Here is a 23,349-nt window from a genome sequence, read left to right as displayed (position 1 = left end):
TCTTTCCCTGGATTTTAAGCTCCTTAAAGCCATAAATGTGACTTGATCCTTTTTGTACCTTTGTATTTAGCATATCACCTGCACATGGTGACTGCTCAACTGCTTGTTTAACTGACCTAAGTGGACAAGGTGGGAAGGTAAAGATGCTCAAGAGAGAAGGAGGACCCACACAAAGAGGTTTAAGAAGAGGTTATAGAGGGTGGAATAAGGATGCTGTATTATGAGCTAATTCTGATAGAAGAAATCCCCCTTTAACTATGAAGGAGGATCTAGGAGGAAGGAGGTAAAGGTGGAGGCGATGCAGGTGGTGAGGAAGGAAGGGAGTTTCAGGGGCAGGGCTCTATCTTCTTTGTCAAACAGGTGGTTGAACAGAGGGAGTGTTCAACTAAAATTTAGTGAAGGTAGTAGTCGTGAAGAAACATAGGATATATTTGCTCTGGAAGTAAATGCACATCTTAAATGCAAAGACCCTAGAAATATTTCATTCTGAAATGCACCATGTCATAAGGATTCATTCATACACTTGAGATTCTTTTTCGATGCAAAGCTTTAGATACACATGTAACATTTTCTCTGCATATGTGTGCAGATGCTTGTGCCTGAAGATCTTCGCTTTTCTGCCAGGCTGCAGACTTGCCCGCAGAGCTGATATTGGTTGTTATGACATTGCTGTTAGTGACACCCAGTGAAACATGGCTCATGGCAAGGCTGCCTGCACTGTGGGAAGAGTAGCTGCAAATCATCTTGAGAAAGGCACATTTAGTGTTAGTCTCTTGCCTACAAAGAATAACATAGCATTTGGGGAAGAATGTGCAACATAGGATCCCATAGTTAGAAATGAAACCAATGATGATCTCCACAGCTGGCAAATATTTGCCAAATGTGGTAGCGTAGACGGGGATGAATGTGATCCAAGCTATGAAGTAAATGAGCATGCCCAATGTTATGAACTTGGCTTCATTGTAATTCTCAGGTAACTATCTGTCTTTGAAGGCAAATATGAAGCAAATGAAGGCCAGGATGGCAATATAGCCCAACATGGTGCTAAATGCGAGGATAGATCCCTCTCACATTCCAGAATAATGACTCTGGGCAAGGAGACATTCTCTTCCACAGCAGGTGCTGCAAAGATGAGCCAGAGTGTGCAAATGACAACCTGGATACCCGTGCAAGTGAAGATGATGGGGCTTGGTTTATAGAGGCACTTCAGGAAGTTCTGCAACTTGGGATCAAAGCTGAAGGTTAGCAGAATTTTCAGGGACTTCATCAAAATGCAGGAGATGCAAAGAGTAAAGCTCACACCAAATAGTGTCTGCCTGGTTTTACACGTGAAGTTTTGTGGTTCTCCAATGAAAAAGCCTGTGCTGGCAAAGTTGAGGAAATGACAGAAGAGGATTACATAGCAGACCATCAATCCCCCGGATGATTTCACAACGGGTGTGTTCAGATTTCTTGTAAATATTATGCCAATGGCCAGAACAAATATGATTCCCAGCAGAGAGAGGGCCAGGAGCAGGATAGCCAAGGAGTCATTACAGTTGAGATACTCCACTTCCTTTTCAAAGCACACTGTGCTCCTTACAGGGGCCCAGTGAGTTTTGCTACTGCATAAAAGGCAGTGATCCATATCTAAAAGACAGGAGATTCAGTTACATTGCAAACATTTAAACCAGGTGATTGTCCACAATGCTATAAATGAGACTCCTAGGTAAAAGTTCTGACTGGAAAACAGATATAGATAATTGTCACATTGGTTACTTATTAAAATAAAGCATGCACACAACCCATGGAAGGTGAGAGAGAAAGGGTGACAGTGAGGAAAGAGGAAGAGGGGAAGAGAAAAAAAGAAAAAGTCATCTGGGCTGTGAGTCTTTAGGAAATTAATACACTTGAGATAGAGGCTGGCCTCCTATGAACTTGCTATTATAGGTGGTGGTTCAGGGACTGTCAAGAATAAGGGCTTTGGAACCAGACATACCTCAAGCCCTTTCTCAATCATTTACTATTCCTGTAATCTTGAACAGGCTAATTGAACTTTCTGAACCTATTTCCAAATCCCTTAAAAAAAGACTCTGCCTGGGTTTCCCTGGTGGCGCAGTGGTTGAGAGTCCGCCTGATGCAGGGGACACAAGTTCGTGCCCCGGTCCGGGAAGATCCCACGTGCCGCGGAGCGGCTGGGCCCGTGAGCCATGGCTGCTGAGCCTGCGCGTCCGGAGCCTGTGCTCCGCAATGGGAGAGGCCACGACAGTGAGAGGCCTGCGTACCGAGAAAAAAAAAAGAAAAAAAAAAGACTGCCTCACTGGGGTGCTGCATTCAGTGACATAATAAATATAAAATGTTTTCAATGGAGCACTGCACACAGTATAAACTTAATATGGTGGGAGCTGCTATTATAAGTAAGGCTGCAGTTCTTTTAAAAGCAGAGACAATATGGTTGGGTCACCCTAAAAGCTCTCTAAAAGTGGGATAACACAGGATTGTAATCAATGTCAGTTGGTGAAGAATTAGTTTATTTTTTCCCCAGGAGGTTAGTAAAATTGAGCATCTCACACAGGCAGTGATAAGCTTGAAAATGATTTATGCTGATTCTGGCTGCAGGGTGGCATGAATAGTTTATATCAGAGTGGAATTTCTAGGAACTTGGTTGCTTTTGGTTTCCTATTCCCATCCCCTATAGGTGGGGTCCCACCTACTTCCAAAAAGCCTCTCTTCGGGCATCCATCTGATTACACTCCACAGTGCCTGTGTTTTCTTCCTTAATCTCAAAGTCAGGTTGTGTTTCTATTTATAAACTTCTTCACATTTCCAGCCTCCTCCTCTTTCCAAACCCTATTTCCCTACAAATATGCATTCTTCTCTGTCCTCCCCTTAACCACCGCTGCTAGTGTCTGCCATTTCATTCATTCATTCATTCATTATCATTCATTTTTGGCCCTGTCTATGTACAAGAGCTGTGTGCTAGAGACACACAGAGAAGAATAGATGGTGTCCTTTCAAATCACTGAGCACTTTCCCTTCAAAGTCGTGCTCAGTCTTCTACACTTGTTCTTGGAAGCAACTTGCCCTGGTTGTCAAAGACAGCCCAGATTGTATCTTGAAAAACTCTTGTACACCTTTATGAGACATAAATGCTGCATATTTTCTTGGTGTTTTTATTTATTTCACTTGGCAGACAGTCACTAGATACCATGTTACCTGGAAGATTTCCTCCTCAATTACTTTGTTACACAGCACAATCCATCTCGGGGAGAGATACATGGCATTGTTGTGAGACAGTGATAGAACATGAATATTGGAATGTTTACATTGGGATACTTCTCTCTTTGGAGCCAATAAGCATTTGGGAACTATTCTGGCTCTGGAGTTCTCAGCTTTTATAGAAGCTGAGTAGGAATGCTACAATAAACCAGGGAATATAATGCTTTTAAAATAGGCTTAGCTCCAGGAAAAGTACTGATGGCTCCTTTCAGGGCTCCAAAGGCTGCCGACCTCACTCTTGCTCTTTACTTTGTGTATTTTCCTCTGACCTTGTCAAATTGTTAAAAACAGATTTGGCAAACAATCAGTATCATCTCATCTCTATCAGTAGTTCAGCTCCTCCTCTCACAGAAGGTTCTTTCTTTTTAGGCTTCACTGTTGCCTCTTGGTAGGAATAACGAGATCTCCAGGGTATGCACACCTCTGGGTTTTCATCATGCTCAGTTTAGTTAATTCAGCATTTATTTATTTATAGTTATTATGCCCCGATTACAAGTCAGGCACGTCTGTGTGTGGGATATATGGACAAAAATAGACAGAGAACTCGCATTATTTTAAGAGGTGCTGGAGAGGAAGTCCAGTGGAGGGGATGACATCTTCCCTTGGAAGTGAAGTCTCTTTTACATCTCTATTAGCTATTGGTTGTGCGTCTGCTGCTAAAATAGAGCATATTCCAAGAGAAAATGAAATCTCACTGGAATTTAATCTAGCAGAAGCATATGGCACTTTTTACCTTTCAGATGAAAAAATTAACCAAACAGAATTCATGTTAAAAAAAAATCAGCCTAAGAGAAATTGTTCAGATGTGTCACTGTACATGTTGTAATGAGCGTAATTAATTACCTGTCTGATTATTATAGTGATTTTCAGGAGAGTCCACACATTCATAGCAGCAGATATGTTGACTTTTTATGATTTTCTTCACTTGCCCAGGACTGCATTCCTTGGAGCACTTAGATTGAATTTGCTGCAAAGTGAAAAGAAATCCTGAATAGGTTTTTAAAAAGATTTATCTTAATTATCCTTCACTTAATTTAAAGATTTATTTACAAAATAGTATTTTGGTCTTTGTTTTTCTTCATAGTGTAATGGAATTGTTTTGTTATCTGGAGGAATTTCAACAAGTTTAAAAAATAGAAAATATTTCAGATAGTGAAACAGTTTAGGAAGAACACAGTTTTTGTCACATTAATAACTTTTGTAAGCAAATAAGGGAAATTAACTCTTTCAAAAAGTCCCTTGACTCAGAATTATTGGACTTTATATTCTTTAGAAGAAGGTTGTTAATCATGCTATTTAAGGAGCATGCCCAGTCTAATCTTAAAAAAGAAAACAATGGAAAATTTTGAATTTAAAGCCATTAAAGTATTAGTTAAAAAGATAACCCTAGTTATATAAATAATATTTAAATCACCCTGAGAATTTAGGTTACAATGCTGCATGTCACAATGTGAATCACACGTAGCATTCTACTTTTATGGAACCCTCTGTTCCCAATATAGCTAATAACTCTTTCCATTTCAGCTGTTTTTTTTTTTTTTTTCCATTCCTAATCCCTTTCTCATGGCACATCTCGTGAGATAAAAATTACCGTCTCACTTTTACCCTTGGAAAGCCAAAGCAGAATGGGTAAATGAGGCTTCCTCTAGATTCTCTTAACAGCTATTCCTAGCCTGGAACACAAAGTCCTTAGCTAACTAGTCTTTTCTTTGGGACATGAAAATGATCTGACCGAGAGAGAAAAGTAGCCAAGATTAGTAGCCGTTGGTTCACAAGTGCTGGCTTTCTTCTTCTCACCACAGCTATTGCTGATCTGGGTTTTCAGCAGGCAGGATATCTGCCTTGTGGATTCCCCAGGCAAAACTCTTAATCTGAAGTATCCACACTCCCGGAGGGTGCTCCAAAGACACAAAAGGATTTAACTACAAAATAAAGCTGGACATCATTAGGAGGAGAAAAGTGAAATCTTTCTTCCCAGCAGGACAGTTCCTTCTCTCTCCCCACATAAGAGACAGCGAAGACATTCTAAAGTCTAGTATTGGTAACTGGGGGACATCAATAAATTTAAGATTATTTGATATTTTGGACTGTGGTTTTTGACGACTTACCAAAATGCTGATACCCCAACTAGCCTGCAGATTGACAAGTGAATCTTGAAGTCTGACCTAACTGATCTCAGATCTTGTTAGTTTCTACTACTTCCTTGAAATATGTATGGGTGTTTCCATCAGAAAGAAAGCCTTGTCCCTCTTTTCATGGTTGTCAGTCCCTTCCGTTTAGTCCCTAAAAGCCCCACTCAGTTATCTGTCATCCTATCATCTCCCCCACATTTAGTGTCTCCCCTACAAAGTCTGGAGATGTCTTGGTAACAGTTAAAAATAGCACTTCTTGCAGAAGTTATAATAGGGAATCCTCTCTATATTCAATAATAAAATGAGTCACAGCATGGTTTAAAAAAATCCAGCATGAGTTACGGTGTTTAGAAGAGTGTTGGGTTCACAATGTAGTTGTGAGGATGATAGTGATGATAACGAAGACAATGATGAAAGTTTGAGAATGCAGAAGGATGGCTAAGTTTCTGTGTTTCAAGGAAAAAGTACCTTACTTAACTGAAATTTATGACAGGGAAAATTAGAATAAGATAGTGGCTTAAAGCATTTCTATGTTCATTCTTTCGTTGAACACATACATTTTGAGGGCCTATTATATGCCAGGCACTGTTGCAATGACTGGAGCCACAGTAAGGAATGAAATACAAAATTCCATGCTCTCAGAGGCCTTCTGTTCTAGTTGACAAGATTGATAATAAACAAAATAAAAATAAGCAAAATGTACAGAATGCTAGATAGTGATAAGTGCTAAGGAGAAAAACTAAAGACAGGAGGGTATAGAAGAAATATTAGGTTGACAATGCAATTTTAAATAAGGTGACCAGGAAAGGGCTCCCTGAGATGGTGACATTTTAGGAAAGACAGAAAGGAAGTTAGAAAGTGTACCATGTGGACATCAGAGAAGATTATTACAGGCAAAGGAAACAGCAGGTAAAAGGCCTTGAGCTAGGAGAAGGGAAGACATGTATGGAAGATTGAGAAAGCCCATGGGGTTGTAGGAAGGTAGTGGGAGATGAGGTCAGGGAGGTGCTGGTGGCAGGTAATGTATGGTATTTAAAGACACTGGCTTTTCCCCTGAGAGAAACAGGATGTATAGGGAGGGTTCTGAGCAGAGCATGATATTTTACAGGATTACTCTGGCTTCTGCCTTAAGAACAGACTGAAGGGGCTAAGAGTGGAAGCAAGGAGCAGTTAGAAACCTACTATCTGAATCTGGGTGAGAGGTGATCCTAGCTTGGAGTGGGGTGGTAGCAACAGAATAGAGGACAAAAGTGTCAGATTCTGGACTCATTTTGAAAGTATAACTTAGGATGGATATGAAGTGTGACAGAAAGAGAAGTGACAAGGATCCCACCAGATTATTCCATTAGCAGCTAGGAGAAGGGAGTTGCCATTTATTGCAATGGGGGTAGCTTTTGGAGCTCAGTCTTGGAGATAATTAGTTAAGATGACTACCAGACACCCAGGTAGAGATGTCAGTCAGGCAGTTGTGTATTTACTTGAGTTGAAATTCAGAAGATAAAAATCTGGGAGTCATCTGCCTTCTATATAGTGACATTATTTAAATGCCTGGATGAGATCACTAAGGAAAAGTGCAGACCAAAAAGAGGAGCAGTTCTGAGCTCTGGGCCCACCAATATTTATAGGCAATAAGAATGGTAAGGAAACAGCAAAGGAGACTGAGAAGTAGTGGCCAGAAACAGAGGAAGAAAACCAAGGGAGTGTGCTGTTGTGGAAGCAAATAAAGAAGGGAGAATAGGGCTTCCCTGGTGGCGCAGGGGTTGAGAGCCCGCCTGCCGATGCAGGGGACACGGGTTCGTGCCCCGGTCTGGGAGGATCCCACATGCCATGGAGCGGCTGGGCCCGTGAGCCATGGCCACTGAGCCTGTGTGTCTGGAGCCTGTGCTCCACAACGGGAGAGGCTACAGCAGTGAGGGGCCCGCGTACCGCAAAAGAGGGAGAATAATTAGCCAGTAAGTGAAGTAAGATGATGTTTGTATTTATTAACTAGAGAGAAAGAATTTTGATGGACTGAAAAGAGTTCAAAAGAATTATGGGAGGAGAGATATTGAGGCCAGTGAATATATTCAACTTTTCCAAGGAGTTTTGCAGTAAAGAGAAATAGAGGAATGGGTAGTATATGGAAGGGAAAGTGGGGGATCAATGGAGTTCTTCGGTTTTTTTCTTAAGATGGGAGGAAAAACAGCATGTTTGTATCACTGTTTAAATAACACAGAAAATACTTGAGGGTGCAGAAGAGAGTGGAGAATTGCCAGAGCAATGTCCTTGAGTAAGTAAAAGGGGTTGGGATTCAGAAGTCAACTGGAGGAGCTGACCTTGGCTAGGAGCATAGACAGTCCATCCACAGTGCCAGATGGAAAGCAGGGATACAGGCACAGATGTGGTGGCAGCAGAACACTGGAGTTCTCTTTTGATTGTCTCAGTTTTGTTAGTCAAATAGGAAGCAGGGTCCACTGAAAGTGAAGATGGGGAAGACGTGTTGGAGTCAAAGAAGAGAAAAGAAAGTATAAAAAGCCATCTAGGAAGGTGGACAGATTATGGGCTAGGGTAATAGTCTGATTGCCCAATAGCATTTAGGACCCACTGGAGGTTAGAGATGAATTTTAAATGAGAACAGTCAGCAAGGTAGGTGGGTTTTTTTTCTTTTTCTTTTTTGCTTGTTTGTTTTTGCCAAGTTCAGCTACATGGGGGCTATACTGATTAGTTTAATATAACCAAGATTATACTTCGGTCCAATTAATAAGATGAAGAGAGAGATGGGCAAGGAAATTGAGGGTGTGTACAAGGGAGTGATATACAAGTTGACTATGGAATTTAAGGAGGGAAGTTGGGGACAGAGAACAGGCAGTAGGACCGCTGGAGGTCCTGGCAGGGTCAAGGACTTTGGCAGTTGAAGTACCAATTGATTTGAATGCTACAAAGCAGCCAACAGCAAAATTACCTTAAGATTCCTGAACTCAGTTTTTGTTTCTTGGTCTGTGACAATGAAGACATCATTCTTCAGGTCGTATGGTGCCATCTTGGCAATAGTCATGTGGCTGTTGATCTTCCAGAGCACAACATCATATCCAGTATTCATATCTCCATGGGCATCAAAATGAAATGAACTCCCTGCATCTGTGAACGTCACATTTTTCAGTACATCAAGTAACTATGAACAATAAAAACAGAAGCAAAGACTGATAGAAATATTGTAAGTGTATCCGTTATCCCAGTTGTAACACTGCCTTACAGGAATATCACTTAAAAATTAGAAAAAGGACATTCTGGATCAGTGAGTGTGGTAATTAGTTGAGAAGGGTTTTAACTACTAGGCAACAATTTGAGAAATGTTGAGAATTTCTGCCAAAGTCTTGCTCTGTGAATTTGAGAAAGCAAGTTAATGTTTATGGAGGTAGCTTCTCTAGCCTACAAAATTGAAATCTGACCATCTTTACTTTCTCCATGTTGCAGAATTAATGGGTCCTCTGGGGCAGATGCCTGGGCTCTAATTCTGGTTCCATATTTCATTAGTGGTGTGATCTTGGCAGTTACAATTTCTTTCTAGGCCACAGTTGAGGTAAATGAAACCTACTTAATATGATTATTGTAAGAATTAAATGTAATTATGGATGTAAGCACTTTAGCCCTGTATATGGCACAGATTAAGGGTTAATAGAGATTAGCTTAATACCTTTAAGTACCTGTTATTAGCTAATAGGGATGTTGTGCAAATAAATAAAAATACTTTGCGTCTATCAACTAATAAAGTCACCTGACATTCATACATTACATGCTAATACTCAAATCTGTGATGCCCTTTTACTCCATAACAACTCAGCAAAGCACGCTGAGCAGGGATCGTCTTCCTCTTTTCTCAGAGGAGGACCCCAGCCAAGGGGTGAAGGACCTTATCTGAGGATACACGTCTTGACTTTCATTATGAGGTCTTTCCACTGCACCTAACAATATATCCATTTAAATTCTCCTCATTATCTTTTTCCTTCTGACTCAAGGCAATCATCCCTGTGCCATTTGGAGTTATGGAAGGCAGGAAATTCATCCTTTCCTTCTAGAGTCACAATCAGCCTGGGCCTTTGGCCAAGTCTGAGTAGGTAATCCAAGCCAGTAGCTGTCATGCTCACCAACCCCAAAATGAAGGCTGAGGGAACAGAAATACAGACCTGGGCAACAGTCCGGTAACGACAGCACCCTGCTCTTGGGGTGTGTGCTGAGGGGCGTCCCTACCCGAGAAGTTTAATTGGTGAGCCTATGGTAACTGCTAGTGTCTGCCTCCCAAGTCCATACTCGTTTGGTGGGACGAGTAGATCTTCTCATCATCTCCAATGGTTTTCAAGTCTGTTTCAGTAATTGAGAGTATAGTAAAGTGATCTCGAAATTCTATTTCCAATTTAGTTCAGAAAATGATTTTTTTTAGCTTGAGAAGAAACATAATGAAAAAGTACTTTTCTTGTTACCCAGTTTGTTCAGTGAGAACTTGTATGCAATAGAGCTAGAACAGAAAATGTTTTACTGACAAATGAGGCAGCCGTATTGAGCTTGCACTGCAGGAGAAGAATACTGGACTGGGAGGGAGGAAAACATTTGAGTTCTGGCTCCACGGGCCCGTGCATCTATATCTGTGATGCTTATGCGGCTTTTGTTGGGTGCAAAATCTATGGAACAAGGCTGAAATTATTCTATTTGAATAGAGTTATTCTTATTCTATTTTTCCTAGTTAATCTTTTTTAAAAAAATTTATTTATTTGTTTGTCTGGCTGTGCCAAGTCTTAGTTGTGGCATGTGGGATCTTTGCTGCCGCGTGCGGGATCTTCATTGCGGCATGTGGACTCTTAGTTGCGGTGTGTGGGATCTAGTTCCCTGGCCAGGTATCAAACCCGGGCCCCCTGCATTGGGAGCGCGGAGTCTTAACTACTGGACCACCAGGGAAGTCCCTTAGTTAATCTTTTATGAATATTTCTTTCCTTCAGCTTTTTTTCCCCTTTGGCAAATAGAATATAAGAAAACCAAACTGTATTTTAAGTAAATATATTAGCTACAGTAGTCATGTCAATAACCAAATATCACTTTAGCAAAATCTCTAAGCATGTATATTGATTTTATTATGTGTCCTCACAGGTTTCTTAGTTCTTTTAATCAATTCAAATTAATTAGTATTGCTTTAAAGAAGCAGGATGTCAGATCTAAGGTGGTAGAAGTAACTGACAAAATCTTATTCCAGCAATTGCCTGGAACAAAAAATATGGAGGGAACAAAACTAGAACAAGTAAAGCCCTACCTTCAATGTTCCCATCTCTACCTGTGTATTGATTTTTCTTCTGTTCCTTCCTTAAGCAATATACACACCTAAGCCCCAGGAACTTAGTTGTTTAGAGAGCATATCCTCTTCCATTCTTTTGTTTGAACTATAATTTCCACCAGTTTTTTCCTCCATTTAATCAGGTTTTACAGGGTAAATTTCTGACACATATACGTTCTGTAAATAATGATAACATTGTATGATGTAAATAAACTAGCACAATTCCATGTTTGTTCTTACAAGAAAGAGGGTGGAGGCAAACAAAACAGTACATTCATCACTTGTTAAATATTCTGTCGAACATTTGCTCTGGATTAAGGTAATTTTGAACATTAATGCTTACAGTTATTAAGCTATTTAAGGCTTTTTCCAACCATTATTTGTTTATTTTTCATGAAGACTCTGAAACTCATGATAAGTTGACTCTAAAATATTTAGAGAGTAGGATTTGTGTCTCCATGATTATAATTCACCTCTGTATGGTAATGACCTATTTCTGAGAACGCGAGGTCAGGAGACCACTCCAATTAAGCTGCTGTGGTTGATGTTGTTTTCCATGTCCTCAGCCTCTCTACTGTCCACTACGTCTCCGTAAGTGAGCTGTGCTTGTGAAAAGAGGTATCTATGTGAGCAAATTAGAGACTAGCAAGGAAGCAGCCTTGCATCTCTGTCTGGTACCCAACCTATGTCTTTTTCTTTTGTAAACTTTTCCATGGTGTAGCAAAAACGCACATGACTAAGGCTGGGACAGTTTCACTGCTAACTCTATGAGTGCCCACGGGCCAGACCCTTATGGCTGAGTTCCCCTCCATCTCTAAACTGCTGCAAGTCTCAGTCACCAGTAACACTTCTTCTTGCCAGTTCTTTAGGATGAAGTGTAATGAACAAGAATCTGTGGATCTTCCATAATATTTAAAGATTAGAGATGATGTGTGTCAATGCTTAGTATAGTAGGCCTTAAACATTATTAGTTATTATTTTCCTCATTGCTCCACAATCTTTCCCTTTTTGTCCTAATGTCTCTTCTGACTTCTGGACCACTACACTTGAATGTATCATAAGTTCTTCACATTCATCATGTCCAAAATGGAATGCTTAATATTTCTTCTCGCTTCCAGACCTTCACTTTTCTCTGTGTTTCCATCTCAATAAATGGCACCAGTTGCCCCAATTTAGAATCATTTGTGACATCTTTGCTTTTCTCTGTCATTCTTTACATCCAATCTATCTCCAAATACTCTTCGTCTTTCCTCTTAAGTATATGCCTCTCCATCCTCATTGTCACACCCTTAGTACCTGTAGTACTTATACCTGAAGTATAAGGCATCCTTATTGGATGCCTGGATTACCAAACTGGTCTTTCTCTGTCTAGTCTTGTGTTCCTCTAGTCAATGTACATTGCAGTAGGAATACTATTTCTACAATGGAAAGCAGGTCACATCACTCTTCTGTCTAACAATAGCTTTAATTGGCTCCCCTTTGCTCTCTCAAGTCCAAACCCTTAAACATAGCTTGCAGACTTTCTATTGAAAGGATGGTCTTTGTACCAGCAATATCAGCATCACCTGAGAGATTGTTAGAAGTGTAGACTTTCAGGTCCCCCACACTGGGACTACTGAATTAGCATCAGCATGATAATCATATTACCAGGTAATCAAGTTTGAGATGCTCTGATTGATAAGGCCCTAATGATGGATGCTTCACTAACCCTCCACTCTCATTTGCCTGTAATTTCCACAAAAGACTCCAGTTCTATGGCACTACTTTCTGATCCCCGAAGATGCCATGCTTTCTCTCTCTGTGACTTTGCTGGAGTATTTCTGTCCTGCTTAACTCCTACCCATCTATCATATTCACCAGAGATGTCATGATCTTTGGAGAATGTTCTCTGAATTGCTAATACTGGATTAGTTGCCTCAATTATATGCTTCTCTACCATCTTGTATTTATATGAAACATTGTAATGCATTATTCTGCACTGTGATCATCTCCTTAATTGTTCGATTGTTTACTCCTCTAGACACATGACTCCTTTAGGGAGAAAATTGTCTTGTTCTCCATAATATTTTCAGCACTCAACACAATGGCTGGAACATTGAGACACCCAACAAATATTTGCCAAATAATTGCGTAAAGAGTAGTTTGACTATTATACATTCTCTCATCCCACGTACACCACTCACTACCTTGTATATCATCCACAGTAGAGGAAAACAAAAAAGAAAACCAAAATCACTATTCACAAGGAGGTGGTATTCTCACACACATCTGAGGAACATAAAAAAAATCTGTTGAGATAAAACAAGTATGACTGTGCTATCCCTGAATACTGCTCACACACATCACCAAATGTGGAGCCAAAGTAAGGATTATCCTCAAATATTGGAAAAAACTAACTCCTTTAAAGTTATTTGAATCTAAAATCATTCAGAAAGTATTATTTAAATATTAGCGAATTTTGCCAGGGGACAAAATAATTTTTAGGAGTATATCTTTGATTAGTGACCCTAAATGTTGCTGATCTTTTAAATTTAATGTCTATGGAGATTTCTTCCTAAAAAGACAATTGTTTGCATTATTTGTCCAATTAATTCTGGCATAGACATGGCTCACTCGTGATCAAAGGAGCAAGGCACTCCCCTATTCCTCCTTTCCAGTCTGTTTCTGTTTGTTCTGGATTACCATGCTCCCGGGGTGGGGGGGAATAAACAATGACCCCAGGCTCCTAGTGTTTAAATAAAACATTTTAGAAGATCTGTTTCAATTATACTTTCTCAAGATTTTTCCTCAGAATGTTTGAGACTTATTCCTGACTTAAAATACTTTTCCAGAGGATAAATAGCTATTGCTATTTGTACTTCTCTTCTCTTATGAGTCTCTTTATAGCTCCTCCCCTTTAGCCCATCTGTCTCTGATTGTCTATTTTCTCTCCATTACTCTTTCTCAACCTCTCATTCTTAAAATTTCATGTAGTGGTTTCATTATGTTGGTCCACTTAGAGTTTTTTTTCTTTTTAACTAATCCTTCATTAAAGTTTTACATTACAAAGAGTATGCTTTCAAACAGGTATCTTAAAATCGCTAGACATATAAATATGTGTGTGTGTGTGTATACACACATATTTTAAAGAGAGTTTTAATTAAAAATAAAAATTCTAATCTCTAGTCTTACCTCTTCATTAGGTTTTTTTTGCCTTGCATTTACTTTTGCCTTGCATTACAAGGTGAAAACTAGTTTTAAAATGAGCACCCTATGACCATCACATGATTCACCCAAATGTAAGCTGATCACTTCAGACCTTGGAGCTTGTGTTTGTGGGTGTTTAAAGTAAGAATGACAAAAGTAGAAACAGCCTGCCATGGACATTCACTTATGTGATCAGAAGAATTGGATCTTATTCCCTTTTACCTTTCTTCCCTAACAAATGTAAAATAAATATCTTTTTTGGAACATGATTCTGCCTTAAGACAGACAGGTTTGGCTTTGAATATACGTTAGTGAGAAATGTGTTTCTAATGAGTAAAATTTATCATATAAAGCAGCAGTTTGCTTTAAATGCCTTGTTTATGAACATTTAAAAAACACAATGGGGGCCTCCCTGGTGGCGCAGTTGTTGAGAGTCCGCCTGCCGATGCAGGGGATACGGGTTCGTGCCCCGGTCTGGGAGGATCCCATATGCCGCGGAGCGGCTGGGCCCGTGAGCCACGGCCGCTGGGCCTGCGCATCCGGAGCCTGTGCTCCGCAACGGGAGAGGCCACAACAGTGAGAGGCCCGCATACCGCAAAAAGAATAGAAAAAAAAAAAAAAAAAAAAAAACACAATGGAAAATTTTCACTACAAAACTACAAAATTAGTTTGTAGAATTTCTACAAACTAATCAAAGAGAAAAAAGGGAAAGACTTCTTTTACACAATTAGTGGTTCATTTAAACCTGAGATATCATAGGACTTGTTATGACTGACCTAACAACATTCATTTGGAGAAGACTGGAGTCCTAGGGAGACTGCCCTAAGTAAGAGTCATAACTGAAGGCGTTAGAACTATAACCACCAGAGACACCACGAAAACCAAAGGGTATGGAGTCAGAAGACCCAGACTAGAGTCATATTTCTGGTACTTTCAGCTTTAGTTTCTTTATGCATAATATTTAGCAATAATAAAAGGGATCATTAAACATGCCTGGTCTTGTGTTTGTTAAGAGCATCAAAAGAAATAATCATTTGAAGCTTTGAAAAACTGCAAGATCAGATACAAATACATAAACCAAAGGAAAATAGCACTATCAACAGAACCTTCTTGGAAATTAAAAGAACACAACTTTGGTGGGTCAGAGTAGGAGGTGAAGGTAAAATAAAAACTCTATTATCCTTAAGAACAAAGAACTAGTGGTAGAAATTCAGGTTATTCAAACACTGAAAGTATCTACTTATAAAAGGAATACAGTTAAGAGCAGTTTATATAAATATTGCAGATTAAAGAAAGGAGAGAAATGATGGTAGGGGAATTTTCTCAGATATGTGAGTTAGTACTTCCCATGGTTGAAAGGCATTGGGGTCTGACTGTCTCAAGCTTGGCACAGATCCCAAATGGCATAACCAAGGGCAAACACTGCTAGCTGAATACTGTGAACAAGTCCCGGCTCAGTGTAATCCCACAGGAAGTCATTTCTCAGCGAGAAGTTCCTTTCCATATCCTCGTTAGCCTTGTAGGCCAAAGTCCCCTGAGAATAGTTGGAAATGCATTGACTCAGATCACTGTCCTTAGTATATGCACAGGCAGAGCCTTGAGCATGGCATATTCATTTAAGGGCTTGTTATTATCACATGCAGATTTTGAAGAAAGGAATGGAAAGAGGACATATTCCTTCTTCTAAAGGTACACCCCACAACTTTGCCAATCCTTTTAACATTAGGAGTGGTGGTGATCTTGGTGGCCGTTGACCAGTTATCGCTAGCAATCCAGATCTTATTTATATTGCTTTCAATGGCTTTACTGAAGAGATTGAAAACATGGAACTGACTCAGAAATACCACAGCGACGCTAACCTGGCTTCTGCTATGATTCTCTCAAGTGTCTGACTGATCCTGACTTCAATGGTATTATCTGAGAGGAAGGCTGGGAGAACTTCTCTGAAGGTTATGCACACATTATTTGTTGAGGTCTGAATTGCAAAAGTGTTGAGAGCCAGTCGTCCATAGTCATCACCTGTGGTTAGGATGCCAATCCAGTCCCATCCAGATTTCTGAATCAGGTGGGCCATTGCTTTAGTTTAGTAGAAGTCACTGGGCACAGTCTGTAAAAATGAAGGAAAGCGAATTTTGTCACTTAGGGTTTCTGCAGTTGATTCATAACTCACCTGGAAATGGACAGAAACTTTTAGTTATGGTGTTGATGAGTTCCAGGTGGTGATTCATAGTAGTTATTCTTCTCTTTGATTTCTGTGAGTTTCCATAACATTTTCTAAATTCTTTGATCCTTTCCATCCTTCCCCTTCAATGAACTACTTTATAAATAGCTTAAATCATGATATTTAGTACCTGGTGACTGTTGAGAGTCATTGCTTTTCAATCATTTGGTACTGTGTATAGTATAAGCCCTTCAAGGGTTTAGGCTCTATCTTAAATCTCCATCTACACTCCTATATCCACTTTTATCTATCTTATATCTCAGGCCAGGGCCAATAGTGGATTTTTTTTTTTTTTTTTTTTTTTTTTTTTTTTTCTTTTTGCGGTATGCGGGCCTCTCACTGTTGTGGCCTCTCCCGCTGCGGAGCACAGGCTCCGGACGCGCAGGCCCAGCGGCCATGGCTCACGGGCCCAGCCGCTCCGCGGCATATGGGATCCTCCCAGACCGGGGCACGAACCCGCATCCCCTGCATCGGCAGGCGGACTCTCAACCACTGCGCCACCAGGGAGGCCCTAATAGTGGATATTTTTTAAATACTTAGAGATAAATATGGGAAAATGCAGCCAGTCAAATAAGCAAAATGAATTTTCGGACACCTAGTTTGTTCAAAATTTGTATAAATGACAACTTTGATGATTTTTATTCTAGGTAAAATAAATCATCCAGACAAATAATCATCTGTCCAGGGGTCAGCAAACTTTCTTCTGTAAAGGACCAGATGTAAAATAGTTTAAACTTTGTTGGTCACATGTGCTCTCTGTCATACATTATTTTTGTATTTTTTGTTACAACCTTTAAAAAAATGTAAAAATCATTCTTAGCTTGACATCTCAAGAGCTTGAGAGCCACATTTGACCCACAGGCTATACATTCAGTAGTTTTTGGACTCCTAATCTACTCAAAAGAGCAGCAGCATTTTAGGAGACCTCCCTAATGTGTGCAAAGTTTTGCCTAATTTACAGCTTTGGTGATTTTATTCTAGGGAGAGTTATTACCTTCCACAGCTGCAATTGCACTGTGCCACTTCCTCAGTGATTTTTTTTTTTTTTTTTTTTTTTTTACTATTTACAGCAGCTACATGGTATGGGGGAAAGACAATAGGCTTTGGAGTCAAACAAACTGTTAGAATCCTAACTCCAATAAATTTGGCAAAGTTAGTTAACATTTCTTTCCCTGTGAAACAACAGGATTCTTGTGAAGACTGAAGGAGAAATTTTAAATGGATAGTGGCACACAGTGGACATTCACTAAACCTTAATTCCCTTCCCAGTACCTGACATTACTATGCTCACCTTCACTGTGCCACCTGGGCTTCTGCAAAATCCGTGTTACCACGGACAGTCCCCTCTCCTATTGTGTGGTCTATCATGGAAATTACATTTTCACATTAAACAGCCATTGTTAAAAATAGTCTACTTTTCTTACTTGTCACTTAACTAACCTTATACATAGTCTAGAAATTTGGGGCCAAAGCCTTATCTCTGAGATATTTGGGGGAATAGTTCTTTTTGTTTTGCACTTAAACTTTTCATTATCAACTTCTCTAGGCTATAATATAATGGAACTCTCAGAGTCTTATATGGGTATATGCACTTATTTAGTCTAGCTCCAGAAAGTTAAATATTTTGAATTCTTATGTACTTATATTATACATGTATATATTTCTATCTGTTCACTTCTATCAGATGGTCATTTCTTGACAATCTGACCCTAAGCCTTTTCTAACTTTTTGCTTCTAATCTTCCTTGATTTTAGAAAGTAATGACCTAGTGAGTTACAGAGTGATGTGATATGAAGGCTAATTGGTTCAAAATCAAAACCAAGAGAGCTTGCTTGACTCTGAGTAATGTGCAAGAACTTAGTGCAGGGCTGTCTAATATACACTTTGGTCTTTCAGAGACCATTTTGCTTACTTCCTGGTTAATGGTTTGCATTATAGGAAGCTCAGTAGTTCACAGTCTCTGCTCAAAGCCTTTCCATCATACTCAGAACAAAGTGCAAACCATATCACAGCTTACAAGGTGTATATGACCCGGCCCTTACCCACCTCTACAAATGCATCTCTTACTCGGCTCCTTTCTGCTCAAACTGACCTAACCATATTGACCTTTTGTTATTCTTCGGACATTTCAACTTTGTACTTACTGCTTTCTCAGTCTAGGTACTCTCCTCTTCTCCCCATCTTCTCTTGACTGTCCCTTTTCATTCAAGTTTCAGGCTAAACGTCGCCTCCTTGAGAGTCTTCTTTGACTTCCACGCCCCTTTACCCCTCACTTCCCCTGCAGTTTTCTTCATGGTACCTGACTGATGTTATTTTAGAAACAAGGCAGTTGAGGTGCTCAGAAGTTTCTGTCTTATCCAAATCACACTGAAAACTGTCAGAAACTAGACCTGACAGATTGAGGGATGACTACTCCCTTAGTGCTTTGATCACTATGCTATCCATAATAGGGCACATCCTTTTTTTTTTACTGAAGAGAAAGAAAGGTTAAAGTAAAAGCATCTCCCCCACTAATTTCCCAGATCACCCTGATCCTTTCATGATAAAGAATATGATCAAACCCAACGTATGGAGGTAGAACAAAACCCACCTGTGGCATGAGCTGTAAATTCAACATCCGGGACACAGCCATGGTTATTTCTGTGTAGCCAGCACCTATGACAGCCTTAACCCTTGGCATGTATCTGGAATAGTCACACTTAAACTCCACGATTTCTCTGGAGCAGTTGAACTTAGAGAGAAACCTCAGAGCAGCTGCCATTGCCTCTGTGACATCTATGCAAGTGTCATAGATTTCATACCCTAGTTTGACTCCAGATAATAGTGTTGAATTATTGATCATCTCAATGTTGTGTATCATGGCAAGAGTTTGAAGAAAATTTGATATTTCAAAACTGTTGAGAAACAAGTTTTTTTTGAAATTAGAACATAACTCTTCTACAGACATGATGATATCCTATTTTATTCTCATTTCTGCTGTATAATAGACAGTTTCTGAATCGGTGACACTTATCTCTTGAAGGATCTAAACTTTATTTATTTAAAAATAGTTTTTGATGGAAACCTTTCTCAAGAGTATATAAGGGGACCTCCCCGGCAGTCCAGTGGTTAAGACTCCGTGCTTCCAATGCAGGGGGCGTGGGTTCGATCCCTGTTTGGGCAACTAAGATCCCACATGCTGCGTGGCCAAAAAAAATATTTTTAAAAAAAGAGTATATAGGAACCCACAGATTCTCAAATGGAGTCTACAGAACAGGATTTAACCTCTTCTTGGTTAATTTCAGGATCATTTTGAATATTCAGTTTAGTATTCTACAGTATGAAGATGTTTTTGTAGTTAGATGTCAGCATTTTATTGCTGTCCAAGAATCTGCTTTTATAGACTTTCCCATTTTTTACGTTTGTGATGCTAATCTATTGTGGTTGGAAACCAGACGAATAAGACTCTTAAGAATGACTTATAAAACAGGCTCTGGGTAAACGCACAATAGCTTTCTCCTAGATAACATGCACTATTTCAGTTCCGAGGCATAGATATTTCCCCTTTTAGTGGGTTTTTCCAGTTGGCTTCTGGACTTGCGATTATTCCAGAGCACTGAGTTGTTTAATTACTGATTTACTGTTAAGTTTATTTCACCCACCACTGTTTACAGAAGGTTACAAACAGTGCCTAATACAGAGTAAGAATTCAATAAATACTTTTTGAATGAATAAAAGGGGATATTGTTCAGGGTTTTGATATTTTCAAGTTTCTTTTAATTCATTTAGTTATGATAAATTAAATAATATTTGGATAATGCTGTTTGTCATTACAGACTATCTAAATGTGAAGTTTGGCAATGAACATTAAGTGTTTAATTTAAAGAAAGAAACAAAGAAGAAAGGTTAAAGTAATGAATTGGCTGGTAAATAAAATGTGTAATATTTTCAGAGTCCCCCACGTGTTAGCTTCATGAGAGACTGAACCCTTTTGGTGTTTACCTCAGGATCCCCCATGCCTAGAATGCGACCTAGGTGATGTAGGCATTTAATAAATAGTTGTTCAATGTTGAATGAATACTGTTTCTCTCAAGGAGTGACAATAAAGCAAAATGATGTTCAGTGACTTTTTTTTCCAGAATAAATTTGCTTATTAGACCAAATGATTTTTTTTTTTATCATTTTCCATCCTTATTTGTTGGCCTATGATTGTGGGCCTTAAATCTGCAGTGCCTATTTAGTGCTCTGAAAAATCCTCATTAACTATTTTGGGGTATTCGCTGGTATTCCTGATAATCAATGATTAAGATGCCAGTAGCTCAAAATACCCAACTTAATGCCAGGAAGGAATCTTAGAGTGATGTGGGATCACATTTCACCTGAAAGCATTCATAGAGGGCATGCTAAACACTTTTTGATTAAAAAAAGAAAAAAAAGGAGGAGAAAAGAGGAGATTAAATTTATATACAAAAGTATCAAGATAGAAATCAGGATTTGAGAGTTAGAAGGAAGCACTGGGATCACATTGCTATAGCAACAGAGGCTGATGCTGCCTGTCTTTAAAAGTTATCCAGGCCCTTATTTTACAGAAGAGAAAAATCAGAAGCTGAAACTCAGAGAGTTTAAATGATTTGCCTAAATCTACAAAATTACTTTGTCACCAAACTGAAATTAGAATTCAAATAGCCTGTTCTCCTTAAAGAAAACCATCTGTAGTATCCTCCATTCAGCTTTATTTTTCTATAATACACTGTGACAAATGTCTTTTCTGTAGCCAAGCTTTCACAATATAAAGTGTTCATGAAGGAAGAAGGAACACTCTGAGTTGAAGTAGGTTCTTAATTCATTATGAAAGAATTAGATGATTTCAAGAATGAAATAAATACAGTGTTGACAAAAATGTTAGTATGGAGAAAAATTTTAAGTGCGGTCTATTTTAAACAAAGAATTAAATAAAGATCCATGTTTGAAACAACCCACATTTGTGGCTGATAGGAATATAATTGTGCTATGTATGCTTGTAGTGGACAGGCTACTGTGTCTTATTGGTTTTCTCCTGTGACTTCAGGGGTTATTCTTTATAGGCAAAATCCGAATAAATATATTAATGGGAAGCATTCATTGCCTCTGTACTTGGAGGTTGATTATACATATAGTGCTAATATATCTTTCTTGTAAGGAAGAATAGCAAGACTTAACTTTATGCAACTTAAAAATATATGAGTTTAAATTTTGTTAAAATAATTTAGATGTTACTACAAGTAAACATTTACATGCCCTAGTCTCACTGCATAATCTTGAAATCTAAATGTGTCCTCTGAAGCTTTACTCACCCAACACACTTCTGGATTTCTGGCCATCTGGGGTAGTCTTCTGAGGACAACGTTTTTTCATGAATGGCAAACAAACCTCCAATCATGATATGCCCTGGAGAAGTGGCAGCCACAAAGTCATCAGGGGTCTGGCAAGGCTAGGAAGTAGCAAAAATAATCACAAAACAGGTAATCAGTACTGTCAGTAGTGCCATGTTTCTATCTCATTTGCTCACTTCTTGCGAGTTCTGAGGAATCATTGAGCTCACAGAGTGCCAGCAACATCATTCTTTTTTTTTTTTTTTTTGCGGTGCAGTCCCCTCACTGTTGTAGCATCTCCCGTTGCAGACCACAGGCTCCGGACGCGCAGGCTCAGCGGCCATGGCTCACGGGCCCAGCCGCTCCGTGGCATGTGGGATCTTCCCGGACTGGGGCACGAACCCGCATCCCCTGCATCGGCAGGCGGACTCTCAACCTCTGTGCCACCAGGGAAGCCCCATCATTCTTATTTAACCTGTAAACGCCATATAACGTATTGGATAGTGTCAAGGGCCAGAAACACTCGGTGTTCACATACTTGATGACAGTCAAAACAGATCTTCACCAATAAGAACATAGCAGACTTTCTCACACTCCGTTGTTGATGTGTGATGGCAGTAATGCCAGGTAAAGCTGATAGAATTAGAAACACAGCTCCTCACTGTGATAGCATCTTTTACTCAACTGATATGTCAAGGGCTTTGAGTCATGCTGGCATTTCTTTTGAGGTAAGATATAGAATCTTCAAGAGGGAGCAGTTTGGGAAAGTTTTCCTTCTTCAGAAATGGACAGTTTTGGGACTTCCCTGGTGGCACAGTGGTTAAGAACCCGCCTGCCAAGGCAGAAGACACGGGTTCGAGCTCTGGTCCGGCAAGTTCCCACATGCCGTGGAGCAACTAAGCCCGTGCACTACAACTACTGAGCCTGCTCTCTAGAGCCCGTGAGCCACAGCTACTGAGTCCACGTGCCACAGCTGCTGAAGTCTGCATGCCTAGAGCCCGTGCTCTGCAACAAGAGAAGCCACCACAGTGAGAAGCTCACGCACTGCAATGAAGAGTAGCCCCTGCTCACTGCACCTAGAGAAAGCCCATGTGCAGCAACAAAGACCCAACGAGCCAAAAAATAAAAATAAATCAATAAAATATTCTGAAAAATTTAAAAAAAAGAAGAAATGTACAGTTTTGCATTTTCCAAGGTATCACATTCAAGGCACAAAAGCTGAAAAGTAGTTTATAAACTGTTTAGAAAAATAGCATCCCAAATTTATTTCCCCAGAAAAGCTCTATGTAAAAATTGAAATTCAGTTATATTTAGGTATTTATCACTGTGATTTTACATGTGTTAGAAATAAGTAGTTTCTGTGGTGATGGGCAAAACTAAAAATGAGATGAAACTTGTCTGATGTAGTAGTATTTTGCTTTGAACAAGAAAGTTCTGTCATAGATCATTGACATTTCCACCGCTGTTTGTGGATTCTATTTTTATACATTTGGAACTCTTCAGGCTACATGTTCTCAGTGCTTCAGAATCTGAACTAACTAACATGACTTTGTGGATATCTTATAGAATTTAACAGAAGATAGATAAACCTCAGTAACTGGCACTATCAAGAAGTTAAAAAATTTTTAATTTACTTTTTAAAATCAGTCTTTTTCAAACATTGGTTTAAGGAGGAATATATCATGGGCAAGCAATTCCAAATCTAATACATCCAGTTTATTTGATGGGTAGCAGATACATTTAAAAGAATTTCAGAAAATAAAAGAGTTCAATGGCAATTATGATATTTTTCATCATTGAAATTATCCTTAGGTTCCATTGACATGTGGAGCTGTGCCAGCTGAAGGATGGAGAAGTCACAGCCCTTCACATGGCATCACATGTTTCCTTAAGTCTTACCATTTTTACTAGCAGCAGGATATC

General features: G+C 39.4%; 1 protein-coding gene across 1 annotated transcript; it reads right to left on the bottom strand.

Annotated features, from left to right (window-relative positions):
* Positions 1–515: 515 nt before the first annotated feature.
* GPRC6A (G protein-coupled receptor class C group 6 member A) lies at positions 516–21,602 on the bottom strand (the record flags this gene model as incomplete). The annotated part of the gene is given in 14 exon segments (XM_082633777.1): positions 516–977; positions 981–1,067; positions 1,073–1,629; positions 4,102–4,225; positions 8,332–8,541; positions 15,219–15,256; positions 15,259–15,469; positions 15,472–15,512; positions 15,515–15,739; positions 15,742–15,958; positions 15,962–16,045; positions 18,687–18,990; positions 21,409–21,545; positions 21,549–21,602. Coding segments are annotated over 14 exon segments (2,751 nt in total).
* Between the last annotated feature and the right edge of the window lie 1,747 nt (positions 21,603–23,349).

Source organism: Mesoplodon mirus (assembly GCF_964341445.2).
Source record: "Mesoplodon mirus genome assembly, chromosome: 10".
Taxonomy (NCBI): domain Eukaryota; kingdom Metazoa; phylum Chordata; class Mammalia; order Artiodactyla; family Ziphiidae; genus Mesoplodon; species Mesoplodon mirus.
The sequence above is the reverse complement of the archived record's forward strand: the minus strand, read 5'-3'. Positions and strand labels throughout refer to the sequence as shown.